The sequence below is a fragment of the Rattus norvegicus genome, chromosome 2 (assembly GCF_036323735.1).
Source record: "Rattus norvegicus strain BN/NHsdMcwi chromosome 2, GRCr8, whole genome shotgun sequence".
NCBI lineage: Eukaryota > Metazoa > Chordata > Mammalia > Rodentia > Muridae > Rattus > Rattus norvegicus.
Window position 1 is genome coordinate 109,564,356 of NC_086020.1, and position 27,921 is coordinate 109,592,276.

Genomic DNA, 27,921 nt, shown 5'->3' on the forward strand with positions numbered 1-27,921 from the left:
TTCTAAAAAAATAAAAGAGCTTTACCTAAAGCACAACAGGGAAATGCACGATCCACCTCGTATTTGTTTCCAGCAAATGAGCCATGGCTGCCTAGTGGAGCCAAAGTCAACAGAGCCAGCCCTTCAGAGGGCAAAGGTATTTGATTAAGTAAGACATGTAAAACAAGCCGCTCTGTCAGCTGATAACTAGGCTTATGGGATCCTGCTTTCTTCATTTAAACACTAGAGTTACATTCATTACAAGGATACTTAAGTTGTAAATCTGGCTGATAGTGATGGCAGTCCTTGATTACAAACAAAGCATCTACGTGTACAAACAAAAGTAAATATTCTGCCATTGCTGGGGAAGACCCCCAAGAACACAGTGGAGCCCGGTGGTACCACATCTCCAGCTTTATCCTGGGGATTACAAGGCTTATCCATTCTCCACTACACTTGTGATTCTGTTTGTTACAGGAGTGAGCATAACAGTCAAAGCATTCCTTTTCCACATCGGTAACAATCTCCTCCTCTCTACCTCATCCTCTGGACACCTCAGAATACAACTCTGACACTTGCACAAAAGCACACGGGCAGGAGCATGCGTGCATGCGCACACAGAGATAACAATATCACTGAAGTTTCTGATTGAGAACAGTTCAAAGGCTGTTGGCACTTACCTTGCAAAGCCATGTTAGGTAAGCCAGCTTCATTCTCTCCCATTTTATTCTTTCTTTTTTAAAGTGGGCCAAGCAGTTTCGGGTTGTGTCAGCTACCCTGGAAGCCTTGTGACCTTCTGACTTGCTACAGTAGTATTGTAACAGTACACTACCGGCTTTCTTCTGTGAATAATTACCACTCTGCTTCCTGAGTTACCTGGCCTTGCAGGACCTGTTTTACTATGAAGTGAGCTAATGTGCTTTCTTCCAATGTCCTGTTACTAAACCGCTTCACAAAACACGGCTTTGTTTCAGTTTTGATATTAACTTTTTCCCTGAGTGTTGGCTGCATTTCCAGCACCGCACAGTTCACAGGCAAATATTTTTGATCAATTCCTTTTTTTTCTTCCTTTTTTTAGTGGTCTTAACCTGTTTCTCTTAAAACTGTATAATAAAAATTTAAGTCAATCATGCAATTTCAATTTTTCCAAGTAGAGGGAATGAGCACTGTGAGAAGCTGGTTTTTACAGCTGAGTTAGGATGCAAAATGGAATAATATCAATATCAGGACATTGATAAGAAGATTTAATATAATGTGTGACACTACTAAATGAATGATATACAGTAAAGATAAAACACAGGACATTTTTTGCTCTCTCCTTTTTGTCTCTTCTTTCTTCCTCCTGTTTTTCTTTTTGTTTGGTTTTGGTTTTGCCCACCCCTTCCCACTGACTCTTGTCTAAATTTATCTATGTTATTTGTTTATTTATTATTATTTTTATCCACCTACTATTTTTGCTCATTTGCATTAGAAGTGGTCATACTATGTAGCCCAGTCTAGGCTACAAATTGTGCTGTTTCTATACCCTTCCTAGTTCTGGGATTTCAGCTGTTTATCACTAAATGAGATTTAACAAGGAGAATTAAATAGATTATTTCAGTCTGAGTAAGTGTGGTGGTATGCACCCTCAATGAATCTGATGTCACATGGTCCCTGTAGCAATTTCCAGGCCAACAAAAACTTTAAGTATACTAGAAAATAGTGTTGAAAAACAAGGAGTTAGGTCATTCTGTATTAAAGGCCCAGTCCTATTTTGTATATATTACTGATATTCATTATTTATAATAGGAAATTGAGTTACCTGTCCCTAACTGCTAGACATCAAGAAAACACAAGCACTAAGACAATGAGCCATAAATTGGAACTTTATCCTTAGTGATAATTAGTAAATGAGAGAAGAAATTGTTCATAAAATATAGGAATTTATGTGAATATCCACCTTCATTATTCTCAGTACTTTAACTCTTGGCCCTCATTAGAAAAACAACATATATCTATGTGTAATTCAATACATACATTATATATACATGTATATGCTTACACAGTCATACATAAATGACTCAGATTCTCCCTTTAACATCTCATTGATGCTTGCAAATAATCTGTATATTTGATAGCTAACTATTGCAATATTTGTTTTTATCAGCATTCTATATAAGCAACATGAAGGCCAACCATTAGAAATTATCTTCAAATGCATTAAATATTAAAAGTAAAACATGATAGTTAAAGAGTATCAGAATTTAGTGCTTTTTAATATTTATTTTGCGTGCCTGTACGCACGTGTGTGTGTGTGTTTGTGTGTGAGTGTGTGTGTGTGTGTGTGTTTGTATGTGCATGTAAAGTGAACTGCCTACACAGCCCTGAGGTTTCAAGACTCTCTAGAGCTGGAATATTAGGCTGTTATGAACCATCTGAAGTGGGCTCTGAGAACCAAATTCTGTTCCTTCAAGAGCAGTAGATTGTTATAATGGTTGGGTCTTTTCTCCAGGCCCACATTTCAATGTTCTATGTCTTTACTATTTATTGACTTTTTTTTCAGAGCTGAGGACCAAACTCAGGGCCTTGCACTTGCTGGGCAAGTGCTCTACCACTGAGCTAAATCCCTAGCCCCTATTTATGGACTTTTAGCTCATCTACTTTTTATTCATCTCTTCAGACGAGAATGCCAGAGAGCTTACTATCAAAGCATGTAAAAGCCCAGTCCTCCAAACTTGGGACTCCTCCAGGATACAGTTCTCCTCTGATTACAGTGGAATTATTTATTCTATGAACCATGCTACAAACTTTAACAAAAGCAGGATGAAATTGAGTGTCAGTAGAATGCTATAATAATCTTATTCTGACTTCATGGTCGCAGGACCAAAATGCACATCAATCTTTACTCTTTTTAACAAGGTTGGAAATATATTGACATGATGCCTCGGGCACCTACTATGAGTCAGTACGAGCATAGTGTACCATTATGTTTGCTTTGGTCTATGAACAACGGCATGAAGGATGTTACAGTGAACATAGAATACAGTACTCCTATTCTCAGTGTCCAAGAAACAATTGCAATATTCAGCAAGTGCCTTGCCCAGCTACACATGATAATCTTTCTATTCCATGCTTCGGCACCTGCTTCACAAATGTCTCTCAGGGAAATGATTGCCTGTTGCTGCTGCTGGTTATATATTTGTTCATGTTCATGTATGTAGATGTGCAGTTGTGTATGTATGTGTGTAACTGTGTATGTGTGCATGTTTAGGACATAATGTAACTTTCCAAATGAATCCCCACCTTAATTTTTGAGGTAGGATCTCTGACTGAACCGAGCATCTCGTCTCTGCCACTTCAGTGCTTGATTAAAGTACAAATAGAACTCATGTCTGTACATTGGTGCTGGGAACAAAAAAAAAACTCTTTTTCTTATGTTTATATGACTACCTTATTTGCAAAACATACTTTGTCCCCTCTTTTAAGTTAAGAGCCTCCTTGTGTCATGTCCTTTAATGAGGTTAAAGTTCTTCTTTCATTTGACCTTGTCACTGTCTACTATCACCCATGTTTCTAACACAAACACCTGCTCCTCACCCATCTAGTATGCCTTCACCAACTGTTATAGAAGGTAATGAAACAGTCATCATCATGGTACAAGAAATGGCCTCAACATAAGAGAATTTTACACGTGGGAGAACAACAATGCTCAAAATGAGTAGGAACTGGTAAAGTAGGAGGATTTATTTGTAGAAGTCAAAAATTTGGAATGATGATGAGAGAAGAAGGGGTGGGGACAATTTCAGAATTTGTGAAAGTCAGATGGAAATAACAAAGACGTCAATGCGACAATTTAAGCATAAACATCTACACATATACACAGACATGGGACGCACATCAAAGCATGATAACCAAGGCCATTACTGTCAGTTGCAAACATCTTCATTTAAGGCCAAAGAAACCTGGCAATTGTAAACAGATTCAAGAAAAATATCTGAATTTTGAAACGCTCTGAATCAATGTGTTCAGTGTGAATTCCGTAACTACAGTAGCATTGTAAAACTTAGCAAATTTAAAGAAAGTGTCTAATCATATCATCTAATCCTGAAATGAAATCTAAGGTGAATCGGAGAAAAAGAATATCCTAACGGTATTATGCTGCACTCAGGCTGAGGGGTTGTCTATAAATTTTTTCTAGAGGAAACATCAATATTACAGGTTAAAGTTGTGTGAGGACAAATACGTGAGCACTGGTAGTTATCTGGTTCTGAGTTTGAAGGAAGACAAACATTAGAATGTGAAAATTCTCAAATTCATGGTATGTAGGATGCTGGCTGTGTTACATAAGCCTAATAATTCAACATACCTTGTAAATTTTTAATGAATGTGCAGATTAAATGAGATAAATAATTTGAGTAAGACCATAAATATGAAAACCAGAATGTTATGAAGAAGGAAGAGAAAATGATTAGGAGTCTTGAATCCAGAATCTTTCTAAACTGAGATACAACTACATAAAATGTGTGCTCTAGAAACCAGATCATATTTAACAAAAGTCCAAAGAGCCAGATGAAGTTTTATCCTGGACTAGCAGGATGACTCCCTGATGGTTCAGTTCTCAGGACTGGGCAACTAGTATTTTATCTCAAGTGCATACTCTGGAGTACTTATTTCCAAAATTTTAGCATTAAACACACGCAGTCCCTGTCTAGTGCTACTCCAGTTGTTTAAGCTATGTCTGTCTGTCCTTATCTATGAAAAGGAGAAGGAGTAGTCCCTTGGAATAGTTAAATGAGTCAATATTTAAATGGCCAGCATGATGACAGACTAATAACAGTGCAAGCTGTTTCACAAAGTCTTTACAATTACTCAAAGTGTTTCAAATATTTAATAATCCAAATTATATCCAAAAGATAATAATCCAAAAATATCTTAATTTAAAATGACGTCAATTTTTGGTTTTCTTTCAACAGTGTAAGATGTTGAAGCTGAAAAGATTGTAGGAGCAGTGGCAGTAAAAGTGTCAGAGGAAGGAATGAGAAGGACCGGGAGATACGCTTTGCTGCGTGTGGCATGGCAGATGCAGCAGTCTTTGTCCTGCAGTAGGCCTGGATCTACACAGGCTGGGCCAGTCAACTGGCATTCATTACTTCCAGGACCCTACTACCTCGGCTGAACAAGTGGCTACTGATGGATTCTGGGAAGAGCTGTCATCTTTAGCTCTATTGCCACTGACAAGCCCATTAGACCTCATTGGAGAAATCCAAACTCACAGTCACTGAGACCCTCATGAACTGCAGTGAGCCTCGGAACAAAAAGAAGGATATGATTGTGACAAAGGGACTCGTGGGGAGGGAGATCGGTGACATAATATATGTGGGAATGACACAAATGTAGGTGGGAATTACTGTATCAAAAATCATTACATACATGTGTGAAATCTTCAAGTAATAAATTCAACAAAGTTTACTTATAAAAAGGCCATGACAACATTTAAAGCCAGACATTTTACTGTCTAGTTCTCTAGAACTATGATTTTTCTTTTCACTAAAGGTGAATTTTATTTTTTGGTTGGGTATTTATAATAAAGAACATTTTTATGTTAGGGCCCAATAAGATGACCGACTTTTCTGCTGGTCCTGATGACATCATTTGCATAGTTGGATGCTGAGACCCACAGTAGAAGTAGAGAATTGACTCCTGAATTTTTTCCTTTGATCTCGACATGTATGAGTACACACACACACACACGCGCGCGCGCGTGCAATCATTGTAATATAATAGCGGCCAGTCTGTTTTGTCTGTTCTCTATCAATGCCAACTAATTATTTGATTCCTTCCACAATGAAGTGGGCTGAGCAGGCTAGGAAATCATCACACTACATACTGTAGAACAATGAGAAGTTACAACATTTGCCTCACATGTAGGAGTACTGGCATATTAGCACATGCCTTGCCTTCAAGACAGAATTTATCAGTTACCCTTGGCTCTACCCTTACAATGTACATACAGCCACTGGATTCTGGATGCAGAAGATCCTGAAGAACAGACTTAGTGACTCATTGGTAAGAAAACACATTAAGAAGAAAACTGACTAAGTCAGAATTCATAATATGCAGAGTATTGCCATTCTCATGGTCTACAGGTTCCCTAAATAAGAGAAGCCAAGAAGCTACACAAATTTGAGCAGATACACCTCACACACAGATGAGGGGTTGTTATCTAAAAAAGATATGTAATAATAATATAAATGCAGGGCTTCCTGGCTGGGAATCAGACAGAAATGCCACTACAATGCATTCTGATTTGCTTCTGGGAATCACACCCTAGATTCACCTAAGGAAAGATATTTGAAACATTAAGTGCATCCTTTCACTATTTCCACAGTAATGTGCTTGCATGAAAATCTCACTTAATATATACTTAAATCTTTTAAAAGAACAGTTTTTGTTAACTGTCCTGGCCTTTTAAATATAAATATAATGACATTTGAAATCCTAATTTATGTCAGCAACATAAAACTTCTGTTTGGAATAGAGAATCCATCTTATATAATACATTTCTCTCCCTCTCTCTCTCTCTCTCTCTCTCTCTCTCTCTCTCTCTCTCTCTCTCTTTCATACACACACACACACACTAATATGCAATAGACTGTAAAATGTAAATTTTAATGCTTTGAAAGGAAATGAAATTCAAATTCAAAGTACATATATACACACCAGTCTATTGTGTATGCTGTTACTTAAAAAGCTGACAGTATCTTCTAAGACTAAGCTGAGAGAAGGGCAACAGGAAAGGAACACTTAGGCCAATTATCCATTTGGGACATTTAAGACGTAGGGATCAATAGAGAAATCATAGAAGCATGCAGGCTCAATAGGGACACCAAAATATGAAGACAATTTTTTCTATGTAACTTTTAAAAATACTTAACCAAAACTACATAAAAAAAATCCAACAAAACAAAACAAGCACCATAAAAGAAAAGATAACCCACTATGACTATCAGTCATGGCAAAGGACATTTCAGATATTAGCAGATGCTAAGAAATTTTCCTAACCACCACTGGAAACTAACCAGTAAGGAAATGACACCTAGGTGAGATGGGGAGTGTTTCGTGCTTGAGAAAGATTATTCTCCACTTAACATACAAAACAAATGGTTGCATTTAAAGTAAACATAGTAATAGCAATGGTTTGTTACACTAAGCACAGAGTGTCTTGGTCAACCCAGCAAGGACGATCAAAAGTAAGGTGTCAAAAAGAACATATTAATTATGTGAATAGGAGAAAAATGGTTGATAACTTAGTGTTCTTTCATTTTTATATTTTCTATTCTTCCTTCTCTTCATTTTTCTTCTTCTGCCCTTCCTCCTTTTGTAATAAAGTCACAAAGCCATAACATGCTTTCCTAGAAAATGATTCCAGGAGAATTGCCTTTGTTCAGTCATAATGGGCCACTACTCTCTACTGTGAATGTTTCTCTGAAAGCTCTGGCTTTACTTTCCTGCTGACTGCATGCCAGCTAGCATTGTGAAAGAAAAAAGAACTAAGGATTAAAGTCTCCAAACTTTCCCCAAGCAGCTGCTACTTAAAATAGACTTTCTTCTAAAGTGAAATGGCTGCTGTCTTTCCTACAGAGACCAGATTTATCAAATGAGAATAGAGAGAGAAAAGAAGGGAACAGAGCCATATGCACTAAGCTTCTGTGGATGGGCTTGTTAGGCTGATAGACTCAATGGAGAGATACTTATGGAGGGGGTAAACCTACTAAGACGATGCTGAAAACGAGGTACCTCATCACCTCAGGGAATGGGGTGCTATAGAGAACGCAACAATTTTAAGAATGAAATGAAGAAATAAAGATAGAAATTTCAGTGTTGAATTTAATGGTTCCATTAAACCCTTGCTTTTCTTCCAAAGTCCTTGGCCTTTCTACATGCTAACATATCGACTAACTTTAAAATATCATTTGAAATATTATTTGAGGCTTCTTATTACTCAACCTTATGTTCTCAGAAAAGCCAGGCCATTAGAGCATTTCTTTCCTGTTGTTCTTACGTGGTCCAAATTCATAATGGCTTAATGAATGTTGATGGTTGATAAATGAAAATATATTGCATATTTCCTTCCTATCAGAGTATCATAATGAAGTTAAGAAGCCATGTATGGGAGTTAATGAATTAGGAAAGGGTTTCAGTCTACAAGCTTCCCTCTCTTTTGAAATGTTAAAAACTAATAATTTAACTCAACATTGGTGGTCAATTTAAAATTAATATCTTTTAAATTTCCCAGTGGTATTGTAAGTAAATTAACCGAAGTTGGATTACCTCTGTCTTCACTGAAATAAAACAGTAAAAATTTTTATCCAAGATGAAAGTGTAAAATGCACGGAGATCTCAGAAGTAATTTAAATCACTGACATTATTTTTTAAAATGTTCTTACTCTCAAAATGCAATTGTAAAAGATCACAAATCTTGCACAAGATTTTTAGATATTGTATTTCTATAGGAATTTGCTCTTAATATAAAATCCGGGCTATTTTAGATGGGTTATGCACATTCATTTATTGCTGTATATCTGAAGTCCTAGGGCAGCAGTTAGCATCTCAGTATGGCAGGTCTGGTCCTGAGTCATGGAGCAACGAGTGGCAGAGAAAAAAAATTATCACTGTCTTTCTGATACTGGCGTGAGATTTCGGTTTAATGAGAGGAAGAACTGGGGCAGGTGGGATAGGCATCATTAACCAGCCCTGCTCAAACTGTGGTCTAGCTAATCCCCCTAATCTTTCAAGATAAACCCCCGAGATGTTATCATTTGGAGGGGATATCCTTGTACCCACAAAACAAATGCTTCTGTTTGGAGGTTATTTCAGGATGTGGTGGTCTGCCTGTTGAGGCTCCAACATTTCTGGAATCCAAGGGAAGTGCAGATTGAGGATAAGATTGGAGACATTTCAGCACCTTTTCTGAGTGTGGATCAGGACATTATAAAAGCTGATAGAAAGATGTGTGTTGTTCTTACCTTTATAGTGTCAGCTTTGGAAAAGGATGGGCAGATAACAGGCATGTGAGTCACTCTTATAGATCAGCAGGTACAGCAATGAACCAGGGTAAAGGAGACAAACACAAAATGAACTCGGGAAGCCCTGGCTGTCATCCCATATCTGGTTACATTGAGTGATTACTAGGCAAGCAATGAGGCATTAAAAAATAGCACAGCATTACTAATAATTGTTATAATAGCCCATAATTTTTCTATACAGTTCTGGATTTTAAACTAATTAATAACATTTGACTAGGTGATACTTATGTGTAAACACCCACACTCAGCTACTGCTGAAGATGACATCGAAGCTTTGCTTGTGCCTATCATGCCTTTCACTTGAATGTATCACTAGCCTGGATTTTTAATGATCAAGTTTATAGAGCCTTCTTCCCAGTCACAATGTAAATATACAAAATACATTGGAACTAGTGTGTCAGTTTCAAATCTTGGTTACATATGCCCCTGTTTAGTGGTCAATGCCAACAATTCAGAAATCTCCTGATACAAAGAGAAACATTATTGCAAGAATGAAAGAAAACAATTTAAATGCTTACTGTTCTTTTTCCCTTTTGCCATTGAAAATAGGAAAATCTCATTTGGAAGAGGATTACAGGGCTTAGGAAATTGCAAGTATTGATAGATGAAATTTTAATTTTTCATAAGGGGTTGGCAGCATTTGTTAAAGATAAGTTATAGTTAATAAATATTTAATACATTTTACTATGTAAAATATTTCTCTAAACATTCGCATTGTGTATAATTCTTCACCTATACTCTTCTGGTGATTCAGCATTTCCTATTCTGTACCCTAAATTATTCCCAACTTGGATTCATGCTGTGACAGAAGCTCTAAAGACATCTATCTGAAGTACCTAGGATGCCGTTCACTAAAGTAAAAACAACTTGTCTGGTCTCTGAAAACATACACAGTAGACCCCCATTATTGCAATCAAACTTGCTGGTACATTCTATTATAACATAAAATACTTAGAAAATGACACTATAAAACAATAGACACATGGAATTTCATAGAGTTAATAATCTGCACAGCCAAGGAAACAACTCAGTAAAGAAAGTTTATGGAATGGGAGAAAAGTCTTCACCATTTATTCATCAAGTGAGGCTTAATTAAAGTATATAAAATCTCAATAAATGACTCACAAAAGTATATTAAAATCTCCAAAAAACTAAAATATCAAAACCCTTCAAATTTTCCAATCAACAAATAGAAAGATATATCACAAAGAATTCTTTAAAAATAAAATACAGTAACCAAGAAAAAGTGAGTGGAAAATGTTCAACATGATTAGCCACAAGAGAAAAGCTAATTAAAGCTACATTAAGAGATGTGGAGAAAGAGGAACACTCCTCCATTGTTGGTGGGATTGCAAACTTGTACAACCATTCTGGAAATCAGTCTGGAGGTTCCTCAGAAAATTGGACATTGAACTGCCTGAGGATCCAGCTATACCTCTCTTGGGCATATACCCAAAAGATGCCTCAACATATAAAAGAGACACGTGCTCCACTATGTTCATCGCAGCCTTATTTATAATAGCCAGAAGCTGGAAAGAACCCAGATGCCTTTCAACAGAGGAATGGATACAGAAAATGTGGTACATCTACACAATGGAATATTACTCAGCTATCAAAAACAACGAGTTTATGAAATTCGTAGGCAAATGGTTGGAACTGGAAAATATCATCCTGAGTGAGCTAACCCAATCACAGAAAGACATACATTGTATGCACTCATTGATAAGTGGCTATTAGCCCAAATGCTTGAATTACCTTAGATACCTAGAACAAATGAAACTCAAGACGGATGATCAAAATGTGAATGCTTCACTCCTTCTTTAAAAGGGGAACAAGAATACCCTTGGCAGGGAAGAGAGAGGCAAAGATTAAAACAGAGACTGAAGGAACACCCATTCAGAGCCTGCCCCACATGTGGCCCATACATATACAGCCACCCAATTAGACAAGATGGATGAAACAAAGAAGTGCAGACCGACAGGAGCCGGATGTAGATCGCTCCTGAGAGACACAGCCAGAATACAGCAAATACAGAGGCGAATGCCAGCAGCAAACCACTGAACTGAGAATAGGACCCCCGTTGAAGGAATCAGAGAAAGAACTGGAAGAGCTTGAAGGGGCTCGAGAGCCCATAGGTACAACAATGCCAAGCAACCAGAGCTTCCAGGGACTAAGCCACTACCTAAAGACTATACATGGACTGACCCTGGACTCTGACCTCATAGGTAGCAATGAATATCCTAGTAAGAGCACCAGTGGAAGGAGAAGCCCTGGGTCCTGCTAAGACTGAACCCCCAGTGAACTAGACTGTTGGGGGGAGGGCGGCAATGGGGGGAGGGTTGGGAGGGGAACACCCATAAGGAAGGGGAGGGGGGAGGGGGATGTTTGCCCGGATACTGGGAAAGGGAATAACACTCGAAATGTATATAAGAAATACTCAAGTTAATAAAAAAAAAAAGAAAAAGAAAACCAGGAAAAAAAAAGAGTAGATCTCAACAGAATCAGGATAACTAACTTCGATAAAGCAAATTAAAACAAAGGCTGGTGAGGAAGTGAGGGTCCTTTCTACCCTGCTAAAGGGAATGGAAATGTACATTGGTGAAAGCTTAATAGAAATGCATGTGAGATTTTCTCTTTGGTGTATTATCCATGGACTCTAAGTCAGCAGAACACAAATCCACTTCAATATCTATCCTCACTGCTAAACTATTCACAATAACCAAGGTATGAAACCAGCTAGGTGCCCATCTCTAGTTGAATGATAATAGAATAAGTGGCCTATCTCCATGGAGTTGAGTTTCATTTCTCCTTATACAAGAATGGAACTATGGCATTTGCAGGAATGGAATTGTATACCATGACCTCTTTCATAGGCAGAATTAAAGGCAGTTGAAGATGGGGAAGAACAAGGATTACCAGAACACTAGCTACATATATATGAACTATTTATGTACAAATATAAATAAAAGGGAGTTACAGTGAGGAGGACAGAATATACATGAAGACAGAAGAATCTGAGGACAGATGATCCTTTGGAATTCTGGGATTCTAGGTGTGCACGATCATACAAGCATAATATGTCATTATTGATACCCTGTTGAGCATCAGTGTGGATTTTTACTTTTTGTTTAGTTTTATATGTAAAGCTCCTTTCCTTTATCTTTTAATATCACCAATAAATCTTTTATTTATCTTTATACTCAATGAATGTAATTATAATCATAATTGGTTTTAGCTATACCACGTTGATGTTTGATTTCTATACATCGTTATAGTTTTCCTTCTGCTATTAATATTAGCTCACCTTGAAAATTAATTTTAGTATTCAATTTTATTTGCACATTTTCCTTCAGAGCCATATCATTTCACATGCAATGAACCTAGAGATGTGTACTGCTTCCCTCTTCTCTGCTGTGTGATATCAATAGTATATACACTTACTGAAATATACGCTGTAATGTCACACAGTATGCCGCCATTATTCTCGCTTTCAGTAGTCTGTTATATTTTAAGTACGTTCAAAAGAAGAGAAACAGTTTCATATATTTAAAGAAACATTCAGTATTTTCCGCTGTTTCTCTCTTTGTGTGGATGCAGGTTTTGTTTCCCCCTGCTTCAAAAATGCCCTTGAGTATTCAGTCTTACTCTTGCCAGCTGAAAAAGAATTCTCTCAACGTCGGTTTGTCTAAAACTGTATTTATTTACTCTTCATTTTTTGAAAGACACTTTCCTGATATAGAACATTTTCTATCTCTCTTGCTTTTCCTTCTTCATTTCTTCCTTTTTTAACTCTCTTGGCTCCCAGCTAACTTTATTTTATATATTGTTCCATTACTATCTGGGCCATTTATATAATTGACATTTCTCACCTTAAATCTTCAGGAAGTCATTAAGAACACTTAGTTGTTTTTGTTTATTTTGTGGATCACTTGTTTTAGCTAATATCATTGTGATTTCTGCTGGCATATTTTTGTTTGTTTATGTGCATCATACTTGGAATCCAGTAAGTTTCATGGATGATAAATTTATAATCACCAAGTTATTTTTAAAACTGCCATTACTTTTCACTCTGCCCTTTCCCTTTTTTCTTTACTTGTGGTGGTCAATAAGAGAGCATACTATAGAACATAGATGTTATTATGGGTATGCAGTAGTTCTAATATATCTTTAGTCTTTTATTGTTTTAGTTCCCGGAGATCTCCTGATGTTTTTGGGTGTTTGGCACTCTCTTTGGTGGTGTATAGTGTATTATAAATATAGAATTTGAACTTCTGAAATCTTCCTTTGATTCAACATTCAACTAGTATATTGTTAAAAAAAGTTTAATGTATACATTTGCTACCTCCATAACTCAGGTTCTGTTTCTACTAATTTTCTTCTGACCATGCATTTTAATTTCATGTTTTAAATGTATGTATATCTACATTCTTTTATTTGACACAGAATATTATTACTCTGCATCTCTTCCTTACTTAATGAGAAGTTCCTTGGTATACAGGTTATTTATGGATAAATTTGAATATTTTGAGAATCATTCTCTAGGGCAAATGTGGGTTCATCTGTGTCTTTGCATAGCTTTGCTATGACACTAAGTATGTGATATGTGAAGAATCCTGTTCAATGTTAGAGAAAGTCAATGTTCTCTCTCCTCTTTATAGGAACAGAAATAATCCCCAGTCCTGTGTGCACTGCAGGCATTGTTAAGTAACCTTGACTTCCTCAACAGCTTCTGTTGCAAAATGTATTATTTTTATTCTTAAAGATAATTGGTTTTCAGCTACAGACTTCTGAGGGCTGCTCTTGAGACTTGATGACTTCTGGTGTTCTCAGTATCATCTCTGCAAATGCCAATGGCCACCTCTGAAGGGTGCTCTCTGTAGCTTCACCTCAGGCTGCGACTGGATCTCCTTCCCTTTATCGCTTTCTGGAAATTGCCTCCAGGTAGAAAAGCAGGGGGATTTCACAGCTTATCTCTTTTGATTCTCCTTTGTCAGAGATCACAGTCCCGACTACCTGTTGTTCAATGCAGAAGCCAGCGTTTGTGTACATTTTATTCTTCTGTCTGTAATTGTGTCAGAAGCAAATCCAACAGGATTTAGTCTTTCCAGACACAGCAGTGAAGAGCAACTGTTCTTGAGAGGATGAAAACATACTCTTGTAATAATATTTACTAGAATACCCAATCATCTATGCATTCACTTGAAAATTTTAAAATCAATAATTTTTAAAAAGTGTATTTAAAATGTATTCATGTAAAAAGACCTACCTACAGTGGCCCCAGCAAACATAACTGGGCACTGGTCCTGAAGAAATGGCTCAGCGCTTAAGAACACTTGCAGCTCTTGCAGGGGATCTATACTTTATATAACCACATGGTAACTCATAAAGCCACCTAAAAGTCCAGTTTCAAGGGATGGAGTAGCAACTCCTGGTCTCTTGGGCAGCCCGCAGACATGAGGTACACATAAATGCATTCAAGGAAAAAGATATAAAATAAAATAAATATTTAAAACTATATCTGGACAAATTTAAAGTCAAAATAGGGTAATAGGCTGAGAAAGGAAGGTTGGATAAAACAGCCTTAGCACGGGGGAAGGTCTCAATCTCAAATAATAGAGAAAGGGGTTAGAGGGCTGATTAAAAATTCAAATTACATGGGCACTGGAAAAAATTTCCTAAACAAAACACCAATGGCTTATGCTCTAAGATCAAGAATCAACAAATGGGATCTCATAAAACTGCAAAGCTTCTGTAAGGCAAAGGACACTGTGGTTAGGACAAATCGGCAACCAACAGATTGGGAAAATATCTTTACCAATCCTACAACAGATAGAGGCCTTATATCCAAAATATACAAAGAACTCAAGAAGTTAGACCGCAGGGAGACAAATAACCCTATTAAAAAATGGGGTTCAGAGCTAAACAAAGAATTCACAGCTGAGGAATGCCGAATGGCTGAGAAACACCTAAAGAAATGTTCAACATCTTTAGTCATAAGGGAAATGCAAATCAAAACAACCCTGAGATTTCACATCACACCAGTGAGAATGGCTAAGATCAAAATCTCAGGTGACAGCAGATGCCGGCGAGGATGTGGAGAAAGAGGAACACTCCTCCATGGTTGGTGGGATTGCAGACTGGTACAACCATTCTGGAAATCAGTCTGGAGGTTCCTCAGAAAATTGGACATTGAACTGCCTGAGGATCCAGCTATACCTCTCTTGGGCATATACCCAAAAGATGCCCCAACATATAAAAAAGACACGTACTCCACTATGTTCATCGCAGCCTTATTTATAATAGCCAGAAGCTGGAAAGAACCCAGATGCCCTTCAACAGAGGAATGGATACAGAAAATGTGGTACATCTACACAAGGAATATTATTCAACTATCAAAAACAATGACTTTAGGAAATTCGTAGGCAAATGGTCGGAACTGGAAAATATCATCCTGAGTGAGGTAACCCAATCACAGAAAAATGCACATGGTATGCACTCATTGATAAGTGGCTATTAGCCCAAATGCTTGAATTACCCTGGATGCCTAGAACAAATGAAACTCAAGACGGATGATCAAAATGTGAATGCTTCACTCCTTCTTTAAAAGGGGAACAAGAATACCCTTGGCAGGGAATAGAGAGGCAAAGATTAAAACAGACACAGAAGGAACACCCATTCAGAGCCTGCCCCACATGTGGCCCATGCATCCAATTAGACAAGATGGATGAAGCAAAGAAGTGCAGACCGACAGGAGCCGGATGTAGATCGCTCCTGAGAGACACAGCCAGAATACAGCAAATACAGAGGCGAATACCAGCAGCAAACCACTGAACTGAGAATAGGACCCCCGTTGAAGGAATCAGAGAAAGAACTGGAAGAGCCTGAAGGGGCTCGAGACCCCATAGGTACAACAATGCCAAGCAACCAGAGCTTCCAGGGACTAAGCCACTACCTAAAGACTAAACATGGACTGACCCTGGACTCTGACCTCATAGGTAGCAATGAATATCCTAGTAAGAGCACCAGTGGAAGGGGAAGCCCTGGGTCCTGCTAAGACTGAACCCCCAGTGAACTAGATTGTTGGGGGGAGGGCGGCAAGGGAGGAGGATGGGGAGGGGAACGCCCATAAAGTAGGGGAGGGGGGAGGGGGATGTTTGCCCGGAAACCGGGAAAGGGAATAACACTCGAAATGTATATAAGAAATACTCAAGTTAATAAAAATAAGTGTTCAAGTGAATCCTAAAAAAAAATTCAAATTACATAATTAAATTATCGACATAGGCATTCCTTAGTATTGCTTCAAGAATGATCACAGACACACTGTAATATCATCCTGCCTTTGAAAATAATGTATATACATTCATTAAAGATGCTTTATTGTCAAAATGTTAGAGCTCATCTGGGCCTGAAGTGAGTGACAATACTTTTGGGAGTAGAAGGTCTGTCTGCAGAACTGATTGAAGCCAATGATCACAGTTGGCATCACAAAGGCATAACTAATTGTAGTAATTTCTTAGAATAAATAATAAAATCTGGTATATGTATTGATTCTTCCTTTCATTAGTGACGTCCCTAAACAATTGACAGTATTCATTTTCAATGGGACTTACAATATTACTATCAATCACTAATGGTGATACTGCTGTATGAACTAAGATTTTTGCAGGATTCAAAATATTGTTATCATTTTTACAGTGGTCACCATATCAAATTTGCTCAGTTACTAAAAGCAATGCTTCATATCTTTTGTCTTAAATTGTAGCAGTTACCTATTATCTTCAATTCCACTTCTAATGGGGATTCTTTTATTGTTTCTCCCTCAGGCTCAGCTTCTTTCTCCATCATCCCGGAAGTCTTAAATTTCATGAGGAATGACATCAATTTCCAAATCAATCATAAATGACCAAAGTAGAATTTAACAGAAAATTACTATTTCACATTTTGATTTTTGTTCATTGGTGGTTTTAGGGTGGTAAGACATGTTTTACAAATGGGTGCATTTTCTTCATTCTCTCTCTTCTCTCTCATTCTTTTATCTCTCTCCTTCTATGAACTCAAGATATAGCTGAGGCTGTCCCTTTGAACCCCTGATCCTCTTGTCTCTCTCTTTGAAGTAATAAGATTACATACATGCACTATCATAGCTGACCTAAATATAATTCTTTTCCATGATATGTGTGTGCACATGCACACACTCGTACAAACACATTCATGTAGTATTTGTCTAAATGTGTTCATGCACATTTACATGAATATGTATGTAAGGGTGAACTTGTGCATGGAAACCAGAGACTGACAATACATGTCTCCGTCCATATGTACCAGTAAGTATGTCTCCACCATACCTTTTTAAGATACTGTTTCTCACTTAAACCAGGAGCTCATGAATTCAGCTATAGTGATCAGCATGGTTCAGGAATCTTTCTGTTTCTAATCCTATAGCCCTGGGTTTATATATATTTGCCACCATGTATGACCTTTCCATGGGCATTGAGTTTCCAAACTTAAGAATATGAAATTTATACTTATAAAGAAAGCACTCGATTAACTGATCCATGATCCATCACCCTTGAGCCCCAAATATATTTCTTAATAAGACTAGTATAAACTTTCCTCCCTGATTTACAGGTTTCACAATTGATGTGAAAATAGTATTAACAGTTTCTTATGTCCTAATCAGAGATCCTATGTCAGAGTGCCTTCATCAACTTCATTCTCTACAAAAGATTGGAATTCTTACCAGCTCTGCAGGAACCAGGCACGCTGTCAGCTAAGATTTCCTGCTTCATTGGTAAAGAGTTGGTAGATTTAGTGCAATTCTTAGTGGTACTATGATATCACAATCTGAAAGTTACTAGATCTCTCATTCCTAAATAACAACATTGGTGTTCCTCTCAATATTTTAAGGAGCAACTGACTTATCCTCTCCTGCTATAGAAATCCTAGAAGGCATCTTTTTCCAAGAAAACGATGCTTGTCTACGTTCAAAGCATGTCATTTAGTATAGCTACCTTCACAAATTCCCATCGTTTTCGGTGATGCTCCTGAATGGAACGAAGCTAGAGCTATCACCCATGTAGAGATCTCTTCCCTCAACTTCAGGCAAGGACTCACAAAAGCTCTGCCTGCTGCTTATGAAGGATACACCAAGTTGTCTGAAAAAGCTGGAGACCCAGATAGCAACTTACAACTCTTAGACATCCTCCACCCAGGATTCAAAATACTTCCCTCACACAGACCCATCCAAGACCTTTTCTTGTGCCTTTTCCCTGGTCTCCCTCTATCCTATACATCACAATGTCCGACTTCTCATGGACCATCCACTGCTCCAACTAATCTAAAATGTGCGAACTAGTCAACACACCAAGAGGAAACTTCATTTAAACAGAAATGGTGGTGGAAATGAAAATCCAAACAAACAAATGAAAGGCCTGGTTAAAGAATAAAGAATCCTTTGCTTCTGTAAGGCAAAGGCACTGTCATTAGGACACAATGGCAACCAACAGATTAGGAACAGATCTTTACCAATTCTTCATCCAATAGAGGGCTAATGTCCAATGTATACAAAGAACTCACGAAGTTAGACTCCAGAGAGCCAAATAACCTTATTAAAAATAGGGGACAGACCTATACAAAGAATTCTCAGCTGAAGAATATCGAATGGACGAAAAGCACCTAAAAATGTTCAATATCCTTAGTCATCAGGGAAATGCAAATCAAAACAACACTGAGATATCACCTCACAATGGTCAGAATGACTAAGATCAAAACCTCAGGTGACAGCAGATGCTGGCGAAGATGTGGAGAAAGAGGACCACTCCTCCACTGTTGGTGCGATTGCAAACTGGTACAACCTCTCTGGAAATCAGTCTGGTGATTCCTCAGAAAATTGGACATTTTACTATCTGAGGACCAAGCTATAGCACTTCTGGGCATATGCCCAAAAGATGCTCAAACATACAGCAGAGGCCCATGCTCCACTATGTTCATAGCAGCCTTATTTATCACAGCCATAAGCTGGAAAGAACCTAGATGCCCTTCAGCAGAGGAATGGATTCAGAAAATATGGCACATCTACACAATGGAGTACTACTCAGCTATCAAAAGCAATGACTTCAGGAAATTCATAGGCAAATGAATTGAACTAGAAAATATCCTGAGTGAGGTAACCCAATCACAAAAAAAAAAAAAACCCAAACACACAACACACACACACACACACACACACACACACACAGAGAGAGAGAGAGAGAGAGAGAGAGAGAAAGAGAAAGAGAGAGAGTGAGTGAGAGGAGAGAGAGAGAGAGAGAGAGAGAGAGAGAGAGAGAGAATGTACTCGCTTATATGTGGATATTAGACCAAAAACTCAAAGTACCCAAGATACAATCCACAGACCACATGAAGTTCAAGAAGAAGGAAGATCAAAATGCAGATGCTTCAGTCCTTCTTAAAAGGGGGAACAAAAATATTCATGGAAGGAGATATGGAGACAAAGTTTGGAGAAGAGACCGAAGGAATGAACATTCAGTTACTGCCTTATCTGGGGATCCAGGTCATATATATACAGCCACCAAAACTAGATTATATTGATGAAGCCAAGAAGTGCATGCGGACAGGAGCCTGACATAGCTGTCTCCTGAGAGGCTCAGCCAGAGCATGATAATTACAGAGGCGAATGCTAGCAGCAAACCATTGTACTAAGAATGGGTCCCTTGCAAGAGTTAAAGAACAGATTAAAGAAGCTGAAGGGGCTTGTAACTCCATAAAAACAACAATACCAACCAACCAAAGCTGCCAGGGACTAAACCACTACCCAAAGGCTATACATGGACAGACCCATGGCACCAGTTGCATATTTACCAGAGGATGGCCTAGTTGGGCACCCATGGAAAGAGAAGCCCTTGGTCCTGTCAAGGCTGGAACCTGCAGCAGAGGGAAATGTTAGGGATGGGAGGCAGGAAGGGGGAATTGTTGGGGAGTCAAATACCCTTATAGAAGGGGATGGGTTAGGGAGTTTATGGATGGGGAACCGGGAAAGGAAATAGCATTTGAAATGGAAATAAAAAATATCCAATAAAAAATAATAAAAAATCTGATGCTGTTACAAGAATTTGTTGCTTCATTTTGACATATATCTTCTGAACATGGCTTTCAATAAAAACAACTACTAGAAAACTATTTTTCTGCAGCTTCCTCATCATTTGTATCCTTAAAATAATTCAAGAGAGTTAGAGATTTGCTCCTGATTAAAGCATTGGCTTCACAGAGATGGCCAACATTGGTTTTTACTTTTGAACCTAAAGGCTAAACCTTCTTTACATCAGCAACCAAAATGGACTACATCTTCCCTTCTGTGCATTCACTAGAATAGCATCTTTAGTTCCTGTCAAGAATATTTTTTACATTCATAAACTTGCTGACTATTGGGTTCAAATTGTCTGTCTCTGTCTTCAATATGGCACCTTCACATATTTGTATCCAGTGTATTTTTAGTTTAAAAAAAGAGGCACAAGCTGAACAAGCAACATACATCTGAAATGTCATCATTTAAAGAGCTAAACATGGAAGTCTTATGAGAAAAAGGCCAGTCTGGATTACAAACTGAAAATAAAATTAAATGAAGGAAGGGTGAGATGCATGAAGAAAAGAAAGACAAGATGGGAAAGCAGGAAGGAGGAAGCTCAAGAGAGGCATGTGCAGTATACAGTCAGGGGAACATGTACACATTATTGAGAATAAGTCTAACTTGGGTATTGTGTTTCCTGTGGAAAGAGGCCTGTGGAGACAGAGGAGGAAATGGGAATGTTTCAGATATATAACAGGATTAACTGCTTAAATTCACTGTGTGACATGATTACAGGTCAAACTGTCCCAAGTCAATCGCCCTAACAGCTTCAACAATCACTGAACACAGACACTATAATAAGCTAATTCTTTAAATTACTGTGGTAATTAGCAAAATCTGAGTCAGAGTGATGAAACAGACACTTGATGTTGGAAAAATAGCATCTGTCAGCTTGATGGACACAAGCTGGCAAGAAGTCCTTGGTTTGCAAGAAATGCAAGATCTGCAAAACAAAGTGCAATAAAACGAAGGGTACTGAGATCAAAGGCCGTCAAGAGGGAATACTGGTAGCTGCAAAATGGAATGATCTGCTCCCACTTAGGAGGCACAATCCATTAACTAAGAAAAGAGGTTAAATCATGAAATCATGATGATGATGGTGCTAGCAGTGTGCCTCTCTCTCTCTCTCTCTCTCTCTCTCTCTCTCTCTCTCTCTCTCCCTCTGTGTGTGTGTGTGTGTGTGTGTGTGTGTGTGTGTGTGTGTGTAGAGAGAGAGAGAGGGAGAGAGAGAGATTTGAGATGAAGTTGTTGGGAAATAAGAGGAAGTGGAGAGAATAGTTTCAAAATTATGTAAATACCATAAAACTACTAAACAAAGTTTAAAATGGAAAGTCATGTACCTGCTACCTCTGAATCTTAAGGTTTTTGATAAATTTTTAATCTCTCCCTTGAATCTTTCCTGAGGCTTGATGTTTTCTCAGTTATCTACTACTATCATAATTTAGATGAACTATTTTATTTAATCTTTTCAGTTTTCAGAAACAAAAGTAGCATTAGCTATGATTCCTTACTTCTTTTATATTTATCTGGGAAAAATTAAACACTAGATCATTGAAAATTCTTTTAAAGTTTCAAACATATTCATGATGTTTATAACACATGTCTTCAATCTTTCTAAAGGCATTCTTATGTTTTTAATATTTGAAAATAACCTAGCATAATGGAGAATTGTGTGAATATAAGTGATAAATTCAATCTATAAGAATACCTGATTGTGAAAATTTTAAAAAGAATTTAATAAAACATAGATGCAAGAAAAGTGTACTATAATTTTAAAGCCACAGAATCTTATGTTCTATCAAGGGGTAGAAGAATTTGGTAAATATCATTTAGCAGATATTTCACAGAATGACTTCTTTTTCTTTCCTTTTCTTTTTTTAATCTTATTTATTGGATAATTTATGTATTTACATTTCAAAATGTTATTTCATTTCCTGATTTTCCCATTTTCCATTCCCTTCCCCTGCTTCTATGATGCTCCCCCTACCACCCACCAACTCCCACCTCAACACTCTTGCATTCCCCTACTCTGGGGAAATGAACCTTCATAGGACCAAGAGCTTCTTCTCCTATTGCTGCCATACAATGCCATCCTCTGCTACATATGCGGATGGAGCCATGAGTCACCCCATGTCTACTCTTTGGTTGGTGGTTTAGTCTCTCTGGGAGCTCTTGGGTGTCTTGTGGATCCAGCTATACCACTACTGGGCATATACCCAAAAGATGCTCCAACATATAAGAAAGACACATGCTCTACTATGTTCATAGCAGCCTCATCAATAATAGCCAGAAGCTGGAAAAAACCAGATGTCCTTCAACGGAGGAATGGATACAGAAAATGTGGTACATTTATACAATGGAATACGACCCAGCTATTAAAAACAATGACCCAGCTATTAAAAATAATGACTTCATGAAATTCACAAGCAAATGAATAAAAATAGAAAATATTATTCTGAGTGAGGTAACCCAGTCACAAAAGATCAAGCACTCACTGATAAGTGAATCTTTTCCTTTTTAAGTTACTTTTAATTTAGTCCTTATTCCCTTCCTGACCCTCCATCCCACAATGCCTAATCCCATTCCTTCTTCCCACCCTGTTTCCAAGAGGATGTCTCCACCATCTCAACACCCCCAACATGCTCTCCTACTCTCTGGGGCCTCAAATCTCTCCACAGGCAGGGACATCTTCTCTGATTAGGCCAGACCAGGCAGTCCTCTGCTGTATATATGTAAGGGGCCTAGTACCAGCTAGTGTCTGCTCCCTGGTTGGTGGCTTACTGCCTGAGAGGTTGGTCTCCCTATGCGGTCAGTCTCCTCTTCAACTTCTTCCAACCTTTCCTTAATTCAGCACAGGTGTCCCCATCATTTGTTGGATATATGTATCTGCATCTGTCTCAGTCAGCTGCTTGCTCAACATTTCAGAGGGCAGCCATGCTAGGCTCCTGTCTGTAAGCACACCATAGCATCAGTAATAATGTCAGGCCTTGGAGCCTCCCTTTGAGATGTATCTCAAGTTTTATGGTTCACTGGACCTCCTTTCTCTCAAGTGCCTTCTCCATTTTTGTTCCCGTAGTTCTTTAAGGCAAGAACAATTCTGGCTCAGAGTTTTTGATGGTGGGATGGCAGCCCTATCCCTACTATCCTGCATTTCATCTAAGGTACCTACCTCTCTTTGAGTCCTAACAATTTCTCACATTCCAGGTCTCTGGTACATTCTTTTAGTTCCTTTGGGAGGGAGGAGAAAGCAAATGGGATAGAATCATCCTACTTTTGGCTTTTTAAATTTCCTGAGTTCTGTGGATTGCATCTTGGGTATTCTATATTTTGTATTATGTACTCTGGTGAATACATACACTTGATTTTATTTTGGGATTATCTCACTCGGGATAATATTTTCTAGTTCCATCCATTTGCCTGCAAAACCAATAGTGCCCCCGTTCTTCATAGTTGAATAGTATTTCATTGTGTAAATGAACCACATTTTCTACATTCATTCTTTTGTTGTTCTTGGTTCTTTCCAGCTTCTGCCTATCACACATAAGACTGTTATGAACATAGTGGCACATGTGCTCCTGTGGCATTATGGGCCATCTTTTGGGTATGTGCCCAGAATGGTAAAACTGGGTTTTAAAGTAGATCTATTTTCAACTTTCTGAGAAACCGCCAGATTTATTTCCAGTTTGGAATTCCACCAGCAATGGAGAAGTGTTCCTCTTTCTCCACATCCTTGCCAACATGTGCTGTCACCTGAGTTTTTGACCTTAGCTATTCTGATTGGCATAAGGTGGGATCTCAGGATCATTTTGATTTGCATTTATCTGATCACTAAGGACTTTGAACATTTCTTTAGGTGCTTCTCAGATATTCAAGATTCCTCGGTTGTGAATTCTGCCTAGTTCTGTACCCCATTTTTTGATTGGTTTGTTTGGTGTTTGGCTTTGTTTTTGTTGTTGTTCTTAAGTTGAGTTCTTTATATATTTTAGAATTGGACCTCAATCAGATGTGAGGTTAGTAAAGATTTTTTCTCAATCTGTAGGTGGCTAATTTGTCTTATTTACTGTCCTTTGTCTCACAGAATCTTTTCAGTTTTATAAGGTTCCATTTAGCAATTCTTGATCTTAGAGCCTGAGTCATTAGAGTTCTGCCAATGAGTTTGAGGTTCTTTCCTAATTTCTCTTCTATTAGATTCGGTACATCTAGTTTTATGTTTAGGTCCATTATCTACTTGGACTTGAGCTTTGTGTAAGAAAAAAAATATGGATCTATTTTTTTTATTTTTCTACATACTGACTGCTAGTTAGTCCAACACCATTTATTGAAGATATTTTCTTTTTCCAGTTTACATTTTTGGCTTTGTCAAAGATCAAGTGTCCACAAGTGCATGATTTTATTTCTCAATCTTAAATTCCATTCCATTGATCAACCTGTGTGTCTCTGTACCAATACCATCCAGTTTTTATCACTGTTGCTCTGTATTAGAGCATGAGGTCAGGAATAGTGATTCTCCCAGAAATTCTTTTATTGTTAAGAATTGTTTTTGCTATCCTGGGGTTTTTGTTTGTCCATATGAAATTGAGGATTGCTCTTTCCATGCACAGCATGATTTCTTAAACCTATATTTTTACAAAGAATAATAGAGTTCCCCTTGTCACCATGTTGATTTGGCAGATTTGGGTTAAAAAGGCTGAACAGTAGGGCAGCTGTTTTTCAGATGTGGCAGCAAGTACACAAGAAGCCACCTGAGGAAAAGTTGTTGTTCTCTAGAGCCTTGGCAGGATAATAAAATAAACTTGACATTTCTCACTCTTCATAGAGTAAACAAATATCATCTTCCCATAGAACACAACTGAAAAATACAGACAACAAAATGTAGGCTTCATGAAAAAAGTGGCTCTAGTCTCAGTGATTCCCAGATAAACTTCCCAATACATGTGCTATAGGGGAATTAAGGAAAGGATATGGAAGCCACAGATATACCCTTTATTTTGAGCTTTGCTTTATTCATTTAAAAACATCTACTGTTCTTGTTATGATAATTTTATGTGTTTCAGATCTAGCAAATGTAGATTTAGATCCTCCCCATTACTGCTCCTAGTGTGTCTATCCTTCAACAAGTCAGATCACTCTTCTGTGTCTTGGTTCTCTTGTCTTTAAGATGGAGATGATCTTGCATGGTATCAGAGATACATTCCCATGGTAGGGCAGAGAATAAACAGGATTGACTTTGGGGGAAACACTAATCATTGTGATTATTGTGGATTTTGTTCTACTTAAATTAGAATGTATCATGATGCACAGACTTGAAGGGGTTTTTCTGTATCACAGTGGTCTATATTTATCTACAATTCTGAGAATCATATATTATCTATTTATCTATGCCATTAGACTTCAATTTACTTTGTACAATATTGAGGACGGACCCTAGATCATTGAGAGTGTTTTGTTCAGTAAACTCTGGACAATTCAAATACATCTTCAGCATTTCTACCCTATATTATGTAGATCATATATAGGGAAATTAAGGGAAGAATATGGAAGTCACAGATATACCTTTTAATATGTGGTAGTTTTTCATTGGATTCATACATACAACTCCAGCTTTGCTTCAGAATGGAGAGCAAAAGAAATTTCAAATATCTCATAAATACAAAAACTGTGTATATCACTTGCATTGGTCTTCTGTGTTTTGTATTCAAATGATGAGTTTTGTGCTCCAAGATCAGGTCAAAGTCTGAACATGGGCATTGTATTGATGAAAAATCTGTATAGAATGCTCCTTGATAATCTTTTATTGGATAATAAAAAATCTAGAGCCTATAGCTGGGCAGGGGAAAGATGAGGACAAGACTTGAGATCAAGTAGGGGATCTCAGGTAGGGACAATGAGGAGAAGAAAAAACAGGTAGGGGGAGAGGGAGTTTGTCAAGAGGCAGGGTGTGGCCCATGCATATACAGCCATCCAATTAGACAAGATGGATGAAGCAAAGAAGTGCAGGCCGACAGGAGCCGGATGTAGATCTCTCCTGAAAGACACAGCCAGAATACAGCAAATACAGAGGCGTATGCCAGCAGCAAACCACTGAACTGAGAATAGGACCCCCGTTGAAGGAATCAGAGAAAGAACTGGAAGAGCTTGAAGGGGCTCGAGACCCCATATGTACAACAATGCCAAGCAACCAGAGCTTCCAGGGACTAAGCCACTACCTAAAGACTAAACATGGACTGACCCTGGACTCTGACCTCATAGGAAGCAATGAATATCCTAGTAAGAGCACCAGTGGAAGGGGAAGCCCTGGGTCCTGCTAAGACTGAACCCCCAGTGAACGTGATTGTTGGGGGGAGGGCGGCAAGGGGGGAGGATGGGGAGGGGAACACCCATAAAGAAAGGGAGGGGGGAGGGGGATGTTTGCCTGGAAACCGGGAAAGGGAACAACACTCGAAATGTATATAAGAAATACTCAAGTTAATAAAAAAAAAAAAAGAGGCAGGGTGGATCATGAGGATGGACCATAAGCCAAGAGAAAAATCGCTGTGAGGATACACATGGAGCCAAACAAACAAAACAAAACTCAGTTGGCAAGTAACATGGAGCCTATGGCTAGGATGTAGGTTAGAATAGCTCAGACTCTGCCCAGTTTAGGATTATAGATTATTAATAAAAGTACCAGGTTTCTATAGCTTTTATTTTGGAGTTTTATGGTCAAGAGTTGGGGTGGAAACCAACTATAAAAGTAATTCTTTAGTACATATATATGTTTATGTTGAGAATACAGACTAAATAGCAGTTATTCACATGTATATACCTATGTGTGTATATGTGTGTGTATGTGTGTATGTGTGTGTATGTTGTGCGTGTGTATGTGTGCAACATATATATATATATGTATATATATGTACATAATATATATATATATATATTAGATGTAAGAGATGAAAAGAAATCTTGGCTTGCATGTAGAAGTCTTACTTGTGAAATGAAGAAAGGAAAAATAAGGAGGTTAAATCTACTTCTGCTACACAGTGAGTTCAAAACCAGCCTAGGCTGTTGTAGAAATTGGTACAGAAAACCAAAGGAAAAAAGTTGTTTACAATATTCGTGCCTCTTTAAAACCACTGTCAGCCTTTAGATTTCAAAACTTAATGACTTATTCTTACATGTGAAGATACTTGGAAATTTCCGTGTTAAATGAAGACATTTTTGGTTTGGCTTTAACTTCCTAAGAAAAGTGTTCAAGAAGCCGATGTGTTAATCTCCGATGATAAAGAACCTGACTGGTAGTTAGAAGTTAAGGGCGTCAGTCATCAATGGGAAGTATGGGCAACATTTAATGTAAAAATGCATTTGCAAAGACGGAAGGCAAACGTAAACAGGACAGGCTAGCCTGTCTCTTAGCTTTATGTATAGAAAACTTTCAGCACATTTTTTTAAGTATCATGTGCTATGATTGTTCAGAATGTTCTGTTAAATGAAAAGGGGGGGGGGAGATTAGTTTGCTGATCCAGTTAAGAAAATTGAACAGATGATCTGAAAATGGGGAGGTTATCCTACAAGACAGCAGTGTAGTAATTAGTCTACAAGTATACATCCTTAGAAGCCAAAAAGAATAGACAGGGGAATCAGATAAATATAGAGAAACATTTGATCAATTGTCATTTGGAGTTAGACATGACAGGCCAACAATAGTGAATAGTCACTATGAGCTAGACTGTCTAAGAAAGAAGTCCTCCTCAGACATTTGGAAAGAACACA

General features: G+C 37.9%; 1 protein-coding gene across 5 annotated transcripts in view; it reads right to left on the minus strand.

The window, feature by feature from the left end:
- Naaladl2 (N-acetylated alpha-linked acidic dipeptidase-like 2) overlaps positions 1–27,921 on the minus strand; it is a 1,352,651-nt gene that overhangs the window by 996,356 nt on the left and 328,374 nt on the right. For 2 of the 5 annotated variants that reach the window (XM_008760899.4, XM_063282869.1), the window contains exon 1: positions 660–26,434. The exons of 1 other annotated variant lie outside the window; for it this stretch is intronic. In XM_008760899.4, the coding sequence (XP_008759121.1) occupies positions 660–702 (43 nt within the window). In that variant the 5' untranslated portion in view covers positions 703–26,434. Of the gene's footprint in view, positions 1–25; positions 26,437–27,921 lie in introns of those variants that run through there. 2 more of the 5 variants (XM_039103968.2, XM_039103972.2) reach the window with 2 other exon arrangements.